Source organism: Leptidea sinapis, chromosome 47 (assembly GCF_905404315.1).
Source record: "Leptidea sinapis chromosome 47, ilLepSina1.1, whole genome shotgun sequence".
Taxonomy (NCBI): Eukaryota; Metazoa; Arthropoda; class Insecta; order Lepidoptera; family Pieridae; genus Leptidea; species Leptidea sinapis.
The window spans coordinates 2,270,603-2,292,743 of NC_066311.1; the positions used below are offsets into that span (position 1 = coordinate 2,270,603).

Below are 22,141 nucleotides of genomic sequence, written 5' to 3' on the forward strand. Positions count from 1 at the left end.
ATTAAATTTGTTACTGAAGTGCAGCCGTTTTTGCGGGATTGAGTAAAAAAAAAATTACATGTTTTATGTCAGCACAGCTTACCTTTGATATACTGAAGGCACTTAAAGTGGTTCATAATGGTCTTGCATCATTTCAGATGGCACAGAGACATTCTAGAATATTGTGTACCCAGAATTCTTTGTCATTGCCATTTGGGTCCATGGGCGGCCTGTGAAACCAAATCCTGTTTAAATTGTGTATACTAGAATAGGACGTTTATAAACCTAAATCAAAATAGCCTCAGTTGGTGATGCATGTTAAACAAATCAATCATGATTTTCAGTAAATGGTGATATATATCATCATGTAAAACGCGTGGCTACTATATACCATAGAAATAATAATACCAAAGAATATGTTATAACAAGTACAGAAATCTCACTCCACAAAATCAAAGAAATAGGGACGCTTGCTGCAATACAATAAGGTGTAATTTAAATCGCACAGCGCAATTAACCTACATTTTTAATCACCTAGAAGTTGCCTCTCTTTCTAACGCGTGACTACTTCTTCTGACGACATTAGGGTTTACTTCTTTATCTAACTAAAACTGTAACTACCCAGTATAAGGTCATCTTATAAAAATAGCTGGTTTTTCTATAATATAAATAGGTATGTAATGGTCATTTTAAATCAATATTCTTTATATCACGACATAGGCCAACCTACTTAGTATATATGTACTAGGAAATAAATAGGTAGCTATCATTAATGGTAATTTCATTATATTCACACTCGTATTATAATCACTTTAAATAAGATTGTTTCAGCGTCTATAGGAAGCTTAAAAAATTTAAATTTGGATCGCAATGACCTTTAATATGCTTTGCTTTTATTATGTTTCTCCATTATTTAAAAGATCGGTTTGACCGCTGAAGTAGGTGACGAACAAAAATAGCGCGTGCGTCAGTGCTCGCTCGTGAATCCCTACTGGATAGCCCTGTTGATGTGATGTGGCTGCCGCGCGTACTTACGATTTCGATACCTACACGGGGAGTGAGTCAGGCCTGGTTACACAGAAGACTCCTCAAGTGATGAGGTAAATATTTTATACGGTTTTATGTGTTAAGAGTCCTATTACATTTTTTATGCAAATTCATGATTTTTGACGCTGTATTTCTCAGCAGCAGTAAGATATTTTAATTATATGATTATGAATAACGATAATACAATTCTTCCTCTTGTAAGTTGGAGTTACACATTTTCATTTTTCTTTTCATGTAATCTACTACAAATATTTTAAGAACTCAGTTTGCAAGAAAAACCGCCGCCGAGGGATCTTTGAAGCTCTAATTCACCTTGTAACATTTAATTCTTATAAAAACTATAATTACTATATGATAAGTTGAATGTTTTACTTGTTTATTGGAGTTCTTGAATTTCTTTAAATTCCCTGAGTTTTCAAGGAAAAAATCATAAAGAAAACCTAATTTAAGCCATAAATGTCTTGATTCAGCATCTATTATATTCCAAATAAACACAATTTTATCAAATAAACTAATATTATATAAAACTTCGATCTCCATTGAATACATTTAATTGGTTTTCGTTTGTCAATATAATAAGACAAAATTACAATAAATAAAATTAAAGGGCTATATATTCTGCATCAATTCAATTAGCTCCTCAGTCTGGCGCGAGCGCTTGTCTAGGTGGGACCCACGAAATTTTCGCGCGCAGTCGTCCGGAGCTCGCTATTATTATCGACTAGTGTACGCCGATCGAAATAATTTGATCGACTAAGTATTTTTTACCTCATATTTAATATATGTTTTGGCTCATTTTATGTTATAATGTTTAGGATATAATCTTATGTGTGTTTTAAATTTTTGAATATATTTTTTATTAGTTAACACGCTTACATGTATAATTATCTACTTTTTCATTGTAGAATTCTACATAATATATTTAAGTTATATATATATATATATGTATATGTTAATCATGATATACTTAAAGTAGCATTATTTAGTAAAGTTTAATACATGTTGATTGGAAACGAATAAATAAAAAAGAATATATATGGCCTACAGTGCCATTTCGTATATACAGCAAAACACATGATTCTCTTTATGAAATGTGGAAATTTGCTGCTTAAAAAACGATGGAAGATGCTGCCGAAGAAGAGAAGGTTGCAGCCATATTACGGGGTGATATCAGCAACGCGGGTATTCCCATGATACCTGTGGAAGCAGATGCTTGTTGGAGCAAGAGGTCGTATAATAGTAATTATTCGGCTCTTTTTGGTGTTGCGGCAATAATTGGCGAACATACAGGTAAAGTCTTACACGTAGGAGTTCGAAACAAATATTATGTAATTTGCGCACGTGCTAACGCAAAAAAAGAACTTCGAGCACATAAGTGCACTAAAAATCATACGGGTTCGTCGACTTCTATGGAACAGGCTGTATTAGTAGAAGGTTTTAAGTAGTCGGTGGAAAAAAGAGGTCTGATATATAAAACATTGATAACTGATGGGGACGCTAGTAAGTACTTATTAAAATATTTTAGAAAGTAGGCCATATCCAGATATTCCCGTTCAGAAAATAGAATGCACTAACCAAGCACTACGAAATTATAATGGCAGGAAGCAGCGACTTCGATGTTAAAGTTGCAAAAGAATGTCTCTCAACTTGCCTTCCACTTAAGAAGCCTTTTACACACCTTCACAAATAATCGTGCTGAACAGTTCAACAGTGTCGTGGCCAAAATGGTGGGTGGCAAAAGAGTAAATTTTTCTCTTAAAGACTCCTATAGTGTGGGATGTTATGCAGCAGTAGAGTAGCCTTCAACACTAGGAAACCACAGTACACTTTATACATATAAGTCTGTCTTCAACCAAAGTCCAGGAAAGTATCTGAAATGCGTTGAAAAAGCAAGATATCCTCAAAATTTAAAACACCTGACAAAGTCCCATCATCGCCAAAGCTTAATTTTGCTAGTACAGTCTCAAACTACAGTCAAAACTGTGAACGTCCAGATATGGATAGTAACCAATATGAAGAAGCAAAACGGATTTTCTTAGACCATTTGAAACAACAAGCTTTAAACCGGCAAGAAATAGAAAGGAGCACTATTTTGCAGAACGAAACTGCTTTATGGCTAGAATTGCGTAGAGGTGTTATATCTGCGTCAATATTTAGTAAAATTTGCAAAAGACGGCCAAACCAGAACTCTGCACCTCTTGTGAAGAACGTTTTATACAGTTATAGCCTTGATCGCGTAACATGGAAAAGAAAAATATGAATATAAAGCATTGGCAAAACTAAGCATTCAAGAGAACATTATTATTGACAAGTGTGGATTGTTCATTGACAAGGAATTTTTTTCTTAGGAGCCACTCCGGATGGATGGTTTGAAGATGGTTTGGTGGAAATAAAGTGCCCCTTCTCCGCGTTTGGATTAGATCCTGAATAAGCTATTCGACAAAAGAAGCTAAAATGCTTCAAATTGAATGATCGCTCTGAAGTTATTTTAGATCGGAATCATGACTACGGAACCAAGTTCAAGGCCAGCTCCATATTTCTGATAAAAATGTGGTTGTTCGCGGTGTGGACTGGAGATTACTACCCGATGAAAGTCGTTAAAAGTTTGTAAAGATGATTTATTTTGACGTGACAAAATGTTACCGAATTTGAAACCATTTTACTATAACTGTGTAATTCCCAAGTTGCCAAGATCAATGCCATTGCGAGAGATGTTTTTGTAATTTTTTTTCTCAAACTTTATAATGTATTTTTAACTTTATAATATTTTTTAAATTTGTGGACTCTTTTTGAAATTTTATTTAATTAGCACGGCTTTACTCACGGTTTATCGTTTTGGGTACCGACTAGTTTCGGACCATTTGGAGGTCAGGGTGAGTGTAGTGGGTTCGCAATTTTGTGCCATCTCATACCCAGAGCCGTGTTAAATAAATAAAGTTAAAAATGTCTTACGAAAATTTTAATTTTGGATCAAAATTGTTTCGTGAACCATACTAATTGTACTCGCAACGCACACCAACGTAATTTCGTGTATTGCAAACGAACACTAGCGCTCGGACACTATAAGATATATTGACGATTCGTAATAGGACTCTTAAGTTACTTCAATCGCAAATTTCAAGTATCTTTTGTGTTTACAAAGTGCGTAAAAAATTTAATGGCTTTTGGCTTGGACCTATCTTCACATAGGATTCAGAAATAAGTTCTTATTCCAAAGGACAGATTATTTGTGTATTAAATTTGTCACTGAAGTGCAGCCGTTTTTGCGGGATTGAGTACAATGACTTATACTTTGCTTACCTTTGATATCCTGAAGACACTTAATAACTGGTTCAACATGGACTTGCATCATTTCAGATAACAGGATGGAGAAATTCTTGAATGTTGTGTACCAGAAGTCTGGAATTCCTTTGACATTTGGGTCCATGGGTGGTCTGTGAAATCAGATGCTGGCTATATAGATCTATATAAGAATAAGATTTTTATAACTCTTAATCAAAATAGCCTCAGTTGGTGATGCATGTTAAACAAATCAATCATGATTTTCAGTAAATGGTGATATATGTCATCATGTAAAACAATCGTTTAATCACTATAATCATTAATCTCTAAACTATTCTACGGAAAAGTATAGGAATTTCATGTTGCATATTGTGATAGCTCTATACTAAAAACAGGATTTCAAATTACTAATAGAACTTCGAAATCCACCACCCATTCGAAAATAAATTCTAAAAAAAACTCAGCTGGTTTCATTTTTATAATAAAACTTTGTTTCAATATATTTTACTCGTATCATTTCAATTAATTAGTAATATTAAACCTTCACGATACACGATATACAAATTAACAATTATTTACAAAAAAATGTAAATTACAGATCGAAATTAAATTTGTCGTTACATAACCTAGGTAGATTTGAATCGTCAAAATGTATTTCTTAGCGTTGCAGAGCTAACGTCAAAATTGTATTTTAAGAATATAGATAATAATTAAATAATAGAATATTAGTAATGTAAGACATTTATAACTTTAGAGGATTTACCTTTAATATCCTTTAAGTTCTGGACGTTCTTGAATATTGTGTACAAGAATTCTGGAATTCCTTAGATGTCCATGGGGATCTGTGAAGAAAAAAGTCCTGCCTATATTATACGTATACATGTGAATAAAATATTAAACCCTTAAAATATCCTCAGTTGGTTAAACTAATCAATCATGATTTCCAGTAAAACGATGAAGATATATATTATCAAGTAAATCGCGTGACTACTATATTATAGTGTCTAGTTTATTAGAAATGACATCAAAAAGAATTATACAGGAATTGAATTTTGAGAAAATAAGTGCCTTTTATGGGTTTTTATACCATATAAATTGTAATGTAATACAGAAGTCAGCACAAGTGATGAGATGAAAAAATATATGGTTCTTGTGTTACGGTTGTCATTCCAATCGCAACTTTCAATTATCTTTTTTGTTTACATAATATAACATAGAACATAAAGATTACGTACTGTTAGCAAGTATAAATTGCCTAGACTCAAGTTTAAGGATACGTATTTAACAGCAAAAAATTTACTATCATAATATACCCAAGCTTACTCACCAGTTTTGTTCAGATGACAGCGTTCTCGACAGCTTGGCTAGTTTGTCGCCCTGTGCAGTTAAGCTAAAATTCAAACAAGTACACACACCATAAAATGAATATTTATGTAAAGATATATATTAATTTTTCTAAAATCAGTCGAATTTCAAAAGCTTTATACTAAGTTTATTAATATTACAAAAGTTTCACGGGAAAATTTAGGGAATAAAGAAAGTTACTGAAGAGTCCCAAGTTAGCTCAATATTGTCTGTGGCGGGACAGTATTGTACGTACAGATAACAGACTTACCTTCTCAAGTATTGGTATCATCTCGTTTAGCGCATTCGATGGTCCTTATATTCATATATTATCTTGATTCGACCCTAAAATCTAGATATGCTGAAAATATAGACAAGCCACGCTCACACGTAGAGATATGTTTCTATATAGACCAACTGGATAACACCTCAATCTCGTCAATTAGTGTTTGTGAATATAGTATTATTAGTTATCCAAAAATAAAAGCCGTGAAATTGTCAATGTTATATTTATTTTAAAGTGTACAGATATCCTAATAGCGAATTGGCGAGTGCTATTTCATAGGTCACTACAAAATAGCTTTCTCCTCCACAATTGATAACTTCCGTCCACAATTGCATCTATGCTAAACTACAGTCTTGCAGACCGTTAATAAACAGCAGGGAAACTCTGCCACGAATTTTGCTCTCGGAAATTTACTGACGATGAATTAACGAATAAGGCTTTTCACCAGTATATATTATGTAACTTACAAATACTGGGCCGATTGAAACTTTAACCACGTCACTGTTATGTTATAACGTATCTTCAAATATTACCACACCATAACAAACACACCTGTTCACCGATATGCAAAAATTACAAGAATTCGGTCTTTCACCGGTGTGCAATTGAAAATTAGCATCGATTGAAACTCTTACCACAAACATTACAAGAATACGGCCTTCCACCGGTGTGCAATTGAAATTGAGATTCGATTTTGAAACTCTCACCACAAACATTACACGACTACGGCCTCTCACCGGTGTGCAATTGAAAATTAACATCGATTAAAACTCTTACCACAAACATTACAAGAATACGGCCCTCCACCAGTGTGTAATGAAATTGAGAATCGATTGAAACTCTTACCACAAACATTACACGAATACGGCCTTACACCGGTGTGAAATTGAGCATCGATTGAAAATCTTACTACAAACTTTACAAGAATACGGCCTTCCACCGGTGTTCAATTGAAATTGAGAATCGATTGAAACTCTTACCACAAACATTACACGAATACGGCCTTCCACCGGTGTGCAATTGAAATTGAGAATCGATTTTGAAACTCTTACCACAAACATTACACGGCTACGGCCTTTCACCGGTGTGGAATTGTAAATTAGCATTGATTGAAACTCTTACCACAAACTTTACAAGAATACGGCCTTCCACCGGTGTTCAATTGAAATTGAGAATCGATTGAAACTATTACCACAAACATTACACGAATACGGCCTTACACCGGTGTGAAATTGAGCATCGATTGAAACTCTTACCACAAATATTACAAGAATACGGCCTTACACCGGTGATCAATTGAAATTGAGGATGGATTGAAACTCTTACCACAAACATTACACGACTACGGCCTTTCACCGGTGTGGAATTGAAAATTAGCATCGATTGAAACTCTTACCACAAACATTACAAGAATACGGCCCTCCACCGGTGTTCAATTGAAATTGAGAATCGATTGAAACTCTTACCACAAACATTACAAGAATACGGCCTTCCACCGGTGTTCAATTGAAATTGAGAATCGATTGAAACTCTTACCACAAACATTACAAGAATACAGCCTTCCACCGGTGTTCAATTCAAAATTGAGAATCGATTGAAACTCTTAATACAAATATTACACGAATACGGCCTTTCACCGGTGTGCAATTGAAACTCTTAACACAAACATTACATAGGTAGGTGCACAATTGTCTTTAAAATACCAAAATCATTGAAATAATTAACTTTTCAACAGTATGAATTATATTATGAAATGCATGAAAAGCCTTATAGCGCTAATGGTTTATTAAATAAGTTTAAACTTTATTTTCAGGTGTGATTTTGTTTTCATTAATGGTCTTAAAAATCACCAATGCTCTCAAATGTAAATATATAAAATAAAAAATATATTACATTCGCAGATTCAGAGAGCGAAATTCGAGACAGACGCTTATCAGTTAACATAATTATAAAAATAACCATTATCACTAGTACATAACATAAAGACACATCGGAACAAATAGCGCCATGGCGAATAATAATCAAGTAGAAAAATATAACAATTACTCTGATTCTCAGTGAACAAAAACTATTAAAGGGTAATTTTAAAATATAATTTATAAGCACCGACATTTCAATTAGCGTTTGGAAATTGTTTATTTTATTTTAGTTAACGTGGGAAAAATTATTTTTACATTTCATAATAATTATTATTGTAGTGTATAGAAATCTTAATTCGAATTATCTGACTAAATCTAAAAACTGCAGAGACCGCCGTGGTATTTTTTTTTCGACTTTTTTTTTTTATTTCAACATCCGCGCTGGCAACTAATACCATGACAATGTGCGAGATGGGCGATCAATATAAACATGGATTTAAATGTACCTATCAGCCCTAAAAGCTGGAGGAGTGAATTAAACACATATTAAAGTATTATATCCTATGATATTATGTAAATTGCTAACGCTTAAAGACATCGTAGTTGTTTTACTTCTATAAAAATTATAATTTCTTTCGGGCCTAATTTATGTCAGATATATATAATATATAAAACAAAATCTATAAGTTGTACAAAATGAATATTATGATGTGAAATTTAAAAGATTAAGTCATTGGTAGAAGTGACTTACGATCTCAATAATCCTGCAATTATAACATGCTATTAAAAAACCCATTATTAGCATTCTGAATTAATACTATTTTTCAGTTGTAATTTTGAAACCAAAAAAAATTGGGAGAGACTGAGTTTGTCGACTGAAACAGATAAGAGATCCAATATGGTGATGATGATGAGGGTTCAGTTCTACTGCTGTTTACACTCTGCGGGATTCTCCGCACTGCTCTTGCTCGTCGGCTTCTTGTTGCGTCTCCGAGGCGCGGGGTGATCATCGTCACTCTCCTCCGAAGTACTTTCTTCTTCTTCCTCCTCCTGTTGTGATAAATTACAATTCTATTTCCAGAACTAGACTTTTTCTGACAATTTTCAAGAGAAAAATTGCATTTCAATTGATGACTACAATGAAGGTAACAACATAATAGCTCTTACAATTTCTTATTAATATTTACACATTCTTAAAATCCAATCTTTTAAACGTATTTTTGAGGATATTTCAGACAAGGGTAAAAAGTTACTTTGAATTAAAATAAAACCTATTTGCTGGCTGATACCAAAGCCAACCTCCCCGCTGATTCAGTAAATATATTTTATCAAAAAAAATTTGCGAGGAGGACCTCAGAAAACGGAAATTTCATAATTTTACCCCAAATATTGATTTAAATCATTAGAAAATGTATTTTCTTTACACAAACAAGTTGGTGTTATCAATTGAACAATCAATGAATGTACCGATGGATACGACAAACAGAATCAAAACTGTTTTCAATAGAAATGTGTGTAAAATTGCTGCTTTAAATAAAAAATAAACAAAATTATAATCATAATCTAAACGGTTAACTACAACCATCTGTTTGCCGTAACTGTAAGAAGCATGCAAAAAAAAAGGATTCGAAATAAAACACGCGAGTAAAAAGCTTACATATGTGTTATAATGTCACTGTAAGACATCATGCCATAAACATAAAAGCCATTACCGACTAATCTAGCTGCAGTAAAATAGCGACATTATGCAAAACTCAATTACGTACATAAAATATAAGATATTTATTGTCAATACATCTCTTGGAGATCAGTTCAAGTGACGAAATGCATTTTGGCACGAGATTTACTTTCGTGGAATGAGATACTTTAGGGCCATCAATAAATTAAGTCACAAATATTGAGAGCTCAACGAATTGTGTGACTCAGGGGATCGAAACATCTGTGACATCTAATGTCAAAATATTAATTATTAAAACTGCTTCTTCGGGCTTATTAAGGTTTATTTTGTTATGTTGGTCAGCTCTCGGTGATTTAAGAAAAATGACAAATAAATGATATGAAACTCGTGTGACGTAATTAATGATGGGCCCTTTTATAATAATGAGAAAACATAAACAAGCCTAACATAATAATATCACAAGAAATTTCAGAGTACACAAGCGATACATAAAACTGATAAACAAAATACACTCTACTACAATTAATTAATGTATAATAATAAATAAAAACGTGAAAATGTATAACTAAACTAGAAATGCAATAAAACGTAACAGACTATTTAATTATTATTAGTAACATGCAAAGGCACCGCACGCGGCCGTGTAAAACATTCTAAAACAGATTTATCCGATGATAAACCTTGCATAGACTGGACAATTTAGCGCCGCGTAGACTCGATACTAACGCGAGTACAACATTTAAAACGCTCAAATTAATTATAGTATAAAAATCGACTCGACCTGAGATACAAAATATTTGGTACAATTTAGTTGTTCTGACATAGGACAGATATGACCGTAAAAGCGATAGCAGAGCCTGGCCAAGCCCAAACTGATACTAAAATAATAAAAACATTCAACAAGTTTGAGCGTGTCGAGGCAGTGACGCTTGCATACAAGAGTATAGCGTGATCTTCTCAATCTTCCATTTCTGCATCAACATCGGATATCTCCTCTGTACCAGAGTCTTCATCAGAGAAGGAATCCTCCTGCAACCAAACGTTACCGCCATTGGTCTCGCTAGATGCTTCCACCAGATGCAGGTATTAATCAATCAATACTCAGCTATGATGCAACTTATTACACTATATTACGTACTTTTTGTTTAATAATATAAGTTACCGTTAATTCTAAACTTGTTAATGACTTAACTTGGTAAGTAGTTTTAATCTGTTAAGTTGGGCATTAGTTTCTTTAAAGATAATAGAATTACTCCAGTTGCTTGCGTAATTTAAATACCCACATCTGGTGAATTTGAAACCATTTATCTAGGACAAAATGTACTCTCTAACAACCTACCCACAACTAACATGCAAAGCTTACAGATGGCTGTAGTTTCTACGTCGTGCTAAATGTGCGCTTACTTTAACTAAATATAAAGCAACAATAATGTGATTGTGTATTATGCTAAAACATCTATAATTTAAAATTATGCAACAACTTCAATGATGTACTGTGTTAAACTTTTGTGCTGTGAGATTTATTTTTTTGTAGAGGGCGGTAAATAACATTAACAAAAACAAAAATTTTCATCATGTGTGCAAGGTTAACATTTAAAAGCAGTGCTTTGTGGCAATTCTTCTCACCATATACATCTTTCAGAATTAGAAATAGAATATTTGGGCTTTAATAAAATATGTAATTATTATGTATTTTAACAATCGTTATTCTGATGGAAAGTGTGTAACATTAGAGCCAGTCTTGACGTCAGACGTTCATGTTTGTACAGTTTTGTGTATGTGTGTGTGTGTGTGTGTGTATGTATGTGTGTGTGTGTGTGTGTGTGTATGTGTGTGTGTGCGTGTGTCCGTGAGTACCTCCTCCTCGTAGTCGTCGTCGTCCTCGTCGAGTCCCTCGCCGGTGTACAGCAACACGGCACGCGACACCACTCGCTCGCGGATGTAGTGGCCAATCTCGAAGTCCGCAGCCAACAGTGCCTGTAGATAAAACTCATCATTAAGCCGGGTAATGACTGAGCGCCTATTTCTGTCCTGAAGCAGTAATGTGTGAGCATTACTGTGTTCCGGTCTGAAAAGCGCCGTAGCTAATGAATGAGACTTCACATCTTGTTTCAAGGTAACAAAATTTTTTTGGGTTTTTCAATAATCCTGAGCGGCACTGGATTGTAATCGGCAGGGCTTGTCCTGCTCGATCCGTCCCCGATTTTCATTAAAAAAAACCCTCGCGAGGAAGCTTCGGACGTTTGCCGCGGGAGGCGCCTCGGTCAATAGATTGTTTGCATGAGCTGACGGCAAGGCCGCGCCACCATCAGGCCGACCTAGCATATAGCTCTCAGCTTAACGTGAAGTCGTACAGAGACTGCACGTGCCTAACGCGGCTGATATTATAGCCACCATTGAATTTATATTAATAAAAATTGTACAAAAAAGAAAATGAAAACAAATTACAGACTGTCCAAGGCAAGAACTGCTGTTGTGGAGAACGCCTTGACACTATATGTTGTGTTCAGACTATTGAGCAATACCCGTGTGTGTTCTATTAGAAACAAAGCATGGTCGGGGCACGGCACGCATTGACCGACCGAGGACTTACCTCGCGAGACTCGCTCAGTCAGTACGTAGACTGAACATTTTTTATGAAATAGAAAGGCATTAATAAGCCTGCCGGTGGTGATTGTCTCTTGCAACACCTTTAAAAACACTTAACTATACATCTACCGGTAGTCAATAATTTATTTTCCTGAATTTTCAGTTGCGTTGGAAAATGAAACCAACAGTTTAAAAAATTAAACTTAAGCTAATTTCGATAGAGTTATAATTTTCTTGGAATAATCTGTCCTAGATCTTTTTTCGTGGCCAAGCTTTCGTTTCATCAAATGACTTAAAAGAAGCAATCTGCTGTGAGCAAGACATATTTTGAAATTACTTGCAAAAATCGACACTGAAATCACTGTCGCGGTAACAATACTGATATTTTTCTAAAATCAGTATAGTTTAAAAAGTTTTAATATTAAAAACTTCCCAAATATGTCCAATAGAAAGCTGTTTCTCCAGGATTCGAAATAAGTGTGCATTTAAATTTTTTACCAAAACTGGCTTACTACAGAACTAGTGATATAAAAAGATGTAAGCTTATGATGCCCCTGCATGTTGTAAGAAGAGCATGCTTGAAGAGCTAGTCAAGTGAGACCAACAATGACACAATAAATAAAATATACTTTATAGTATTTATTTCAGGCATAATAAAACCCATAGATACAAAAAATTTTGGACACTGTAAAGGGGTGCCAAGTTAAAAGTAAAATTAGACTAACTAAAACTATATAAATATTGCACAAATTTGTGCAGTCATCATTTTTTGTTCTTGTCCATGTGAACACTGGATTCCTGATGTCGTCAGAGACAGCCACGAGTATTTTGTTGTCGGAACGTTGCAGTCTCCGCCAGAAAGAGGCAACGCGAGACCGAATTATGGCGAAAAAGTCGGGGACCCCAGCATAAGAGCCCGGAACGCATCATTATACTGGACTCTTATTCTGATCATAGCTTTCTGAGAAAACGTTACCCACAGCTGGCAGGTGTACAAGCCTAAACAGTATGCCTTGAATAATGTGGTGTTTACATCCTTGCTGCATTTTGCAAATCGTCGAGCGAGCATGTTGCCTCTGACTGCAAGGGCCTTCCGCTCGCGCTCAATGTCATCATCGTCATACAACCGTTCCATCAACAAACAATATAACAACATAACTAATATGATTAACAGACAATGAGTGCAGACAAAATTTTAAGTTGGTATGTTAAGGTCTTGGCAAGCATTTGAAATACTGCTTAAAAAATTAAAAAATGAACAGTTGAAGAAAGCAATATCAGTAAAATGTGTTTTTTTTCTCTGACACTGACCAAAATTTATTTTGAATTTTTTTAGCAATTGCAAAACTTTGACAGGTTATTATATGTTTTTTTAAATTAAGTATAATATATTTTACACACCTGTGTATCAGATGCGATGGTGGAGTTGGGATCATCGGGCATGCTTGGTGGATTGAAGAAGTTGAAGAATGAGTCCGCCTGCACGGTCTTGGTGATGGTCCGGACTGAACCACGGGACTTGTGCTTCTGTTTCTTCTTAATAGTTTTCATTGTTACATTACAGCCCTTCTTCCAGTCTATTGTGCAACCCTGTTCAACCATAACATTATCAGTACAAATACGTTTTATTACCAAAATCTGACGAAAGGTCGAATACAATATTGTATGTCTCTATCATTGGTGTGATCATAATCTATTTGTGTTATTTACAACATAATTAACAGTGATTAAAATTTTGAAATTAAGTTTTCTGAATTAGCATTATGAAATGTTATATTATTATATATTAGGTTTCAAAAGATGCTGAGTGGAAATCAGACAAAATAAGCATGCATACATATGATTTTGGTTAAAATATTATTAGCTTCGTAGAAAGATTCCACAACATTTAAATTAAGGTGTTTTGCACATTTTAATTATTATCAACATAATTAGTATAGTTCCATTATTCTGGGACCAAAGACCAAGCTATAGTAAGGCCAACAAGATAAAGTATCAAGGTTCAGGGGTTGAAAACATTTTAATTTATATCTTTGAATACTGAAAATAATTGATATATTTCCAGTACTTCCAGTACCACGATACACAAAACAACAGCTATTGTCCACCAACTGACACGGTTACCGTGTACAAGTGATAAGGACAGAGAAAATAATCTCTCGCTATTGCAATGATCCATTTGTTTACGTTCTTTGTCTCATCTCGCTGGCCTTAGTATAGTCCATGTTCAAATTCAAATATTTTTATTCAAAATAGGATGTGACATCAATTATTGAAAGTAAAAAAAAACTACCACCCATTCCAAAATGAATGCCTCAGGCCTGAGAAGAATAGCCGCAACAAACTCAGTGTTCTAGTGCTTTTCAATTTGTCTGGGTTACAGGCTTGTCCATGGCTTTTGGGTGAATGCATTTTCACTTCATCTTAGGGTTTTATTAAGTTTTTGCTAATGATAAGTATGGGAAAACAAAGCAGTTAGGAAGCTAGCCTACTGACTACAAATTTCACACCTACCTTGCACGCATAGATTTCAGGTCCTTCAAATTCCAATGGGCTTTCTTCATCAGGCTTGCATTTCATTGAGTACTCTTTAGTAAGAACTGTGTTTGTGAAGTAGTCATTGGGAGCAAAGTGAAACTCGATTGTAAATCCAATTGGGTCTTCATGCATGATCACTAAAATATTAAAGCACACTTAATAAAACTACATATATTTGAAATCTATAAATAATTTTTGTTCTATATGTTGGTAAAATAAATAATAAAGGCCTTTCAGCAGTGGGCATCTTTTGGCTGATGATGATGCTGGTAAAATGTTAAATTGTAGTTTATTTACCTTTGATATCCTGCAGGCTCTTAATGATTGGTTCATCATGCTCTTGCATCAGTTCTGATAGCATGGAGACATTCTTGAATATTGTGTACCAGAAGTCTGGAATTCCTTTGACATTTGGGTCCATGGGTGGTCTGTGGAACCAATAACTGGCTATATTATCTACATTAGAATATGATGTTTATAATTCTATTTCAAAATAGCCTCAGTTGGTGATGCATGTTAAACAAATCAATCATGATTTTCAGTAAATGGTGATATATGTCATCATATTAAGTGGATTTTATAATAAATTATTATGTGAAAGTCCTTCTGAATACACTTTAAATATTTGTATTACCTCTATAGAGCAAAACTTGGTGGATTGCATTGTCAACCTAGATATCATGTGTTGAGGTTTACTTAAATCAAATCAAACAAATTAAAATCAGTTTAATCAAGTAGGCCACTCATGAATGTCGAAAATATACTATACTTTTTATATTTACCACCACTTCAGAAAGGGTTGACCTTTAATGATAAGTGGCAAGAAAGTAATTGCCACTCTTTTTAAACATTTACAGCTTCAACTTTGAACAAATCATTTCAGTTACAATATATGTGATACAACAAAAATTAATACGTAAAAACAAGAGTTATTGAGTAGAGTAGATCCATCAATCCACACACATTGTAAAAAAATAAAGGGATTTTTTGATATCATCTTAAGATGCATGTATTGTCTGTCTGAAATATTGAAGGTGATCTACGAGCGAGTTGCTACACTTACTCTTCAGTTTTGTTTTGGTCATTCTGTTCCTTGTCAGTGATGGCAGCATTTTGAACAGCTTTTGCTAGCTCTTCCTCCTCGGTGTCATCATGCCATGGTGTGTGACATTCAGCATCAGTAGGTTCATAATGGCCATTGACAATTTCGGCTCTCTGAAAACATTCAGTAATTGGAGACTTACATCGAAAATTTAGGTGAATCAATATAGAAATGAGGTAATTAATTGCAGCCCAAAAAAATGTTATTATTATTGCCAGAGGACTAAATAAAAAGAGACAAAAATACTAGCTCATAGTTACAGGTGTATAGGTCAATACTTTTTCTTATGAATGAGGTAATACTTTTGAAAATGTATAGCGGCTTACCTTTTCAAATATTGGCTTGTAAAGTTTGGCATATTTGCATTCCAGCTCGTGCACTTCGGAATAAAACTTGGCTTCAATGTCAACAAAGTCCTTCTGCAGGAATCTGAGTGCCTTGAGACGTCGGCGCACTTTAGGTGGTAGAGCAGCGATATTTTCAGTGTGAATACTGCACAAAGAAATTTACATAAAAAACAATTCAATATTAATTCTTATGTCGGAAAATGCTTCGGTGAACAGTAACCACACTCGCTTAACACTAGAGCACATCTCTACGGATACCAAAGCCCTTAAAACTTTCAATTCATTTGAAAACAATTTGAGTGGCTAATGTCAAACTATCAACTTTGCAAAGACCCAATATGTGGTAAATGGAATAGGGTTTGTATAGATTATGGCAAGACGGAGCTAATACGGAGGATGTCGAAAGGGTAGGTCATGTTGAACAAACAAACTTTTTGTGCCTACTACTCGGCTAATTCGAGTGAGAAAAACTTGTGGGTCAATGTATATATATGCTTTTACAACAAGATCGAAGAAAATGTTCATAACAAATGTATTACGAAATTCAAAAGAATTATTAAAAAATCTTTGTGGTAAAGTTTACTATAATATAAATTACTTAATGATACCAAAAGTTTAGGAACGGAGTGAGCGCTATTAAATAGTACATTTTATTTTTATTTGTACAATATTACACTGTAACCATATTTTTATGAAAAAAAAAAGGCCCACTGAGTTTATTGTGCCCGTTCTTCTCAGGTCTGAGATATACTTGATCGATTGTGTGGTGTAATTTGACTTTCTATGAATAATATCATGTACTATTTTGAATAAACATATTTGAATTTAAGCGTCGATTTAGGAAATTTTTGCGGTTACAATATACTAGGAACGGAGGCACAGCAAGGTAGAAAGGAAAGCGAAGCTATTTGTTAATGTAATTGATTTTTATTGATAAGTCGTAAACACTCAGCCAAGCTCCTTAGTATTATGAATATTCAAATAACTAACCACTAGCTAATATTAAAAAATCAAAAATGGTCACACTTTGTCAGGCTGTCAGATCTTCTATACGTAAGTATATTCTAAGTCTGTATAGAATCCATTTTTTTTTGTTTATTTGAGGGGGCAATTGGAACCTTATTAATTTGAGACTATGCTCTGAAGCTGCCGAGATCATATCGATTCACTGACACAAAGTAACTGTACGAGGTAGAAAGTCTTACGAAATGCGCAATTGTGAAATATCTAACTTCAAAGTGGTGCAAGAAATTTCGCAATTTTTGATGGTCGATTTTGACGATCAGCTACAGTTATTGACCCCACCAACTCCCCACGATATTATATTGTGCATTAGATAAAAGTATTTGTGGTAAATTAAATAATATAGCTTTTTTTATGAAAATAAGGAACGAGACGTGCAGGACGTTCTGCTGATGGTAGTTGACCCATTACAATGCAAGTCCGCTCAGGATTCTTGAAAAACCTCAAAAATTCTGAGCGAAACTACATTGACACAAGAAGTTAAGTCTCATTTTTCCATTAATTTACACATAACTGTCTCACGGCAGAAATAGGCGCCGTTATGGTACCCATAATCTAGACGGCATCCTGAGCAGAGGAGCCTCCCAATGCTTTAAGATTTGCTTTTAGATTGCGATTTAATATCGCACTTGTTTACTGTAATGTGATAAGAATGAACTACCAAGCTATCAGGTATCTGAGATTAACGGGTTAACGAAATTCGTCGTAAGTACACAACAAAAATCAGGTAGTAATACTTATTAGTATTAGAATTAGAAAGAAACAAAAAAAAACCCGTTACTAAGAAAATATTAATCAACCACACTTAGTATTCTCACTAGCAACTATCCAACAGTATGTTTACATTGCTAATAAACAAATTATTTACATCTGTTTTATATCGTTTCATCGAAATTCATTAAGTGTACCTACTATCTATTTTAAGAAATGTTTCTTACAATATTAAAAGCCAAGTATATGGGACAATGCTCATTTTGTTCCCTGATAATGGTTCAATAAAAGTCCATTTCCATTATGCACATTAATTAAAAACTATTCTTTTAAAACCACAAACCAAAATGGTTCAACAGTTTAAAAAAATTTGAAATTAATGTCAAAAAACATATCTTGAATGTGTTAAAAGATATGCATATAAATCATAAAAAAAAGGCTAAATTTTACATAAATACATTATCTCCAATACCATGGAATATAAATTAGTTCTTAAAGAGTTACACTTTCCAAACTTTTTATATCAAAGATGCACCACACTTTAGTCTGCTATGGATAGAATAGGTATGTTATGAAAAAGATAGGTCAAAAAACATCAGGGGCAAAACCGGAGTTAACTTGCAATAAGGTAAGTTTTGTGAATGGTGGGGATTGAACGAAAATTGTTCATGAGCCTTTGACGCCATACAGAACCATTGATTTAGGGCTCTACTGCCCCCAACTGAGATTAAAGTAAGAAGTTGATAGAAAGCGGACATACTTCATCTATAGAAAGGGTTATCTTTCATCACAATAACACATGTCATACGCCACTCAGCTAAAATTAAGAGTTTGACCAAAGGTGAGATCATCAAATTCAAATACTTTTATTCAAAATAGGATATATAATACCACTTCTAAAAGTCAAAAACTACTAGCCATTCAAAAAATATTATTCAAATACTTTTCATGTGTGTAACATGAAAAGATTTTGATTAAATAACTCTTTATAACATTTGATGTTTTTTTCTTAACCTGCCTGTTTGCTTCCTGTATTTATTGCTTAAATACGCATTAAACCTATTTGCAAGATATTCAAATGGCGTTTTTAAGTTTAGTTCGAATACGAATTTCCGCCATCTTACTTTGTGATATTTTTTTTTTTTTCAATTTTTTGAAATTAGTTCCTAGTTGTATAAAATAATCTGTAAGCCAAGTTTTATTTTGTTATTTGTTTTAAGGCATTTTAGTTGAAAAAAATATTGAAAAAAAAAATCATGAAATGAAAATCAGAAGAAAAATGAGACATATTGATTCTTTTCTTTAAATAATTCATGTTGTATTATTGATTTACTTAAAAAAATAACTTTTTGTATAAAAACATCATAACTTTTCAAAAATGGTTCACTTTTGTATAACGCATAGGGGGTTAAAATTATCGCAAATAGTCCCCCCCTACCACCTCCTAACAGGAATATGTCAAATGACCTGTTGAGTTTCTTTCGAGCGAGCCCATTCTTCTTAGGTCTGAACGCATACTCTTTCTGAATGGGTGGTAGTTTTTGACCTTACAATAAGTAATCTCATATCCTTTTTTGAATACAAATATATTTAAATCTTAAATTTACCAACAACCCTGTATAATGAGAAGAAAATTTTTCCCCAAACCTAATATGCTTAACACAAAATCAAGACCAATTAGTATCAAACTGCTTTAAAACATTGTTTGCTTTATATAAAAACTTTTAACAAGCAAAAACACAACTACATTTAATGTGTCTATTGAATGCAAGGAAAATTAATGGAGCATAAAGTGACTCATAAGTTCAATGACACAAGCAATGGAGTTGCTTTAGAATAGCAACAAAACTATTAAATTGAAAAATATTTCAGCATATTTTTTCAATTGTTCATACAGCTGACCTTCTAGAACTAGGGTCCCCAACAGGGGGACCTCGGTCCTTTTGCGGACTGCTATGGGTTGAACCTTGGACCGCCAAATATTGTATACCAGGTACAAATTAGTACATAGATAACCATATCTAAGTATACTATAAGTATCTAGTATACCCCATGCTATTCCTTTACTTATTGGAATGCTATTTTAAAGCCAAATATGATAAAGAAAAATATGAATATTGCAAAAAACTAGCTTTCAATTCAGACACTGTGTTTAGAAAGAAAAGGGAGTTTGTTTTTTGTTAAACTTTTAATACAAAAATTACACTATTTGGCAGGAAATCATGAGACCCATAGGGACTCCTATTAGCAAAATTTGAGATTTATAACTATTATGATATTTTTATGAGTTTAGATATTTTATACATATAGATAGTGTCTTGGTGTTATGACAACCGATAAAAACAAGCTATGTCTCACATTCGAGATTTGTATTACACTCTGTGTTAGTGTGTGTGCTCAAAATAGATGTTGATTCTAAACTCAATTTTTTTGACATTTACACAGCTGTCTATCTAGACATATAAATGATCTAAATATATAAGATACAACCTGTGGGATTGTACTGGGCAACTTATAACTCATTAATATTCTTTGGTACAGTACTAAATCTTCTAGCACAGTATAATTAATGAAAGCTTTACTGTCAGTCAGACTCGCACTAAACCATTTTTGAATGTTTATCAGTACTTAGGATAAGTGTTGCAAATTAAAACAATAAATATTTAGAATATGAGATCAGGCTTTCAAGATTGTAGAATATCCTTCAGAGAAGTACACACAGTACAGTTACAGAGGCAAATTTGAAAGACAAATTAAAAATATATTTTTTAAACAACATCCTGTAGATGGCTTGTACAGTTGAGTGCTGAACCAGTTCCACTGTGTTCTCCGCGGATTAGTGTGTTCGCTTGCAAACAAGAATTGAAACCATTTTAATAATATGTCTTGGTTCATGATTTTTGTTCTGTTGATTATATTTTGTTATTATTATTTTTTGTTGTAATGTTGTAATGTAGAATGTATGGCACTCCACACAAACCCAAGTGGTTTATGGGTGCTATTGTATTGTATTATCCTCTTAAAATAATTAAAAAAAAAGTGAATGATGAAAAATTAAAAAATGAATCTTAGTTTTGTTCCTAAGTTCTATTACAGAATACTATGTGTACTAACACTCAATAATTCACCTAGTTATTAAGTAGTTGCGGATTCTGTTAATACGACAATGAAATCATATATGAACACAATAACAAATTGTAACCAGATGTGCCAAATTTGGTGAAACTAACCAAAATGAAAAAAAAAAATGACACTCGCGTGACTGACATGTGGTAAAAATTTGACTCGAGTATTTAGTAAATCTATATCACTACAAGCACTGTTTCAGACATTTAACCTGCGTTCAAAATACCTCCTCATCAAGTGTTGCACTAGATCGCTGTCTCTCACCACCGTCTCATCATTCCCTGATTCACTGTCGGAAGACGATTCGCGCCCACTTCTAGTCTTTTTACTCTGTTTCACGGAACCCATGTTTTATCTAAAACAAAAATAAAAATTATTAACGCCACGTTGGTTGCTTGGTTATTATACCGGCTTTTAATGAAATATTTTTTTAAATACGTTAGATACAAAAAAAAAGGATAATTATAGAATTATCAAGTAACTTTCGGAATAAATAAAGTAATTTGGATGGAAGAACTTTTGATAATCATAGGGTATTGCGCAGTTACAGACATGGAGCCGCTTCTGGTCGACCACATGGTTTACATGTAGACCTAACAAATCTCAACAAAATGGAACATTGGATGTCCACAATTTAAATTCAGCACATTAGGAATCAAAAAGCAACAGTTAATGATGGAATTATTTTGTTTTTAAATAAAATTCTAGATTTAAAAGCTCACCTTTTACACCACAATGCTTGGTAGAAAAGAAAAATGGCGATTGCGAATAAATTGATGGTTGTCGAATTGCGAATGCTGCCGAATGCTGACCGGCGACTTGCCAAGGGTGATTTAAGACTTGCCAAATCTCAAATGCCAATTGCCATTAATGTTGCCAGTAGTACTGTGAACTATAATTATTATCTATATTATGTTATGCCATTTTATTTATAGAAATAATGTTTACCACGATAATGCAAAATTTCCAGATCATACTTTAATATACATAAATTATTCATACAAGAAAATAAAAGCAGATTATGTGATTGAAAATACGGTTCTATATTTAGGTAAATTTAGTCAATTCGGTAAATCAAATAATATTTGCAAATCATCCATATCGATTTCGTCTTGTGCTTGCATCTTTAATATCATATATTGGCTTCACAGACTACTCCTGTCTTAACTTTTATAACGGATACAGGATCGTTATACATAGAATTGAGCATTTCAGCAATATAGTAATTTT

At 33.6% G+C, this 22,141-nt stretch overlaps 1 protein-coding gene across 3 annotated transcripts; it reads right to left on the reverse strand.

Annotated features, from left to right (window-relative positions):
* Positions 1-6,145: 6,145 nt before the first annotated feature.
* LOC126978154 (nucleosome assembly protein 1-like 1) lies at positions 6,146-21,778 on the reverse strand. 3 transcript variants are annotated; one of them, XM_050826908.1, is made up of 9 exons: positions 21,634-21,778; positions 21,138-21,266; positions 16,031-16,196; positions 15,666-15,817; positions 14,900-15,030; positions 14,579-14,739; positions 13,466-13,654; positions 11,333-11,452; positions 6,146-8,847 (listed from the first exon to the last, which is right to left on the reverse strand). In XM_050826908.1, the coding sequence occupies exons 2-9, from the start codon at positions 21,257-21,259 to the stop codon at positions 8,722-8,724; spliced, it is 1,167 nt and encodes a 388-aa protein (XP_050682865.1). In that variant the 5' UTR covers positions 21,260-21,266; positions 21,634-21,778; the 3' UTR covers positions 6,146-8,721. The 3 variants fall into 3 exon arrangements, with proteins under 3 accessions (XP_050682865.1, XP_050682864.1, XP_050682866.1); XM_050826907.1 differs by having other exon boundaries at positions 21,123-21,266; XM_050826909.1 differs by lacking the exon at positions 6,146-8,847 and adding an exon at positions 9,443-10,504 and having other exon boundaries at positions 21,123-21,266.
* Between the last annotated feature and the right edge of the window lie 363 nt (positions 21,779-22,141).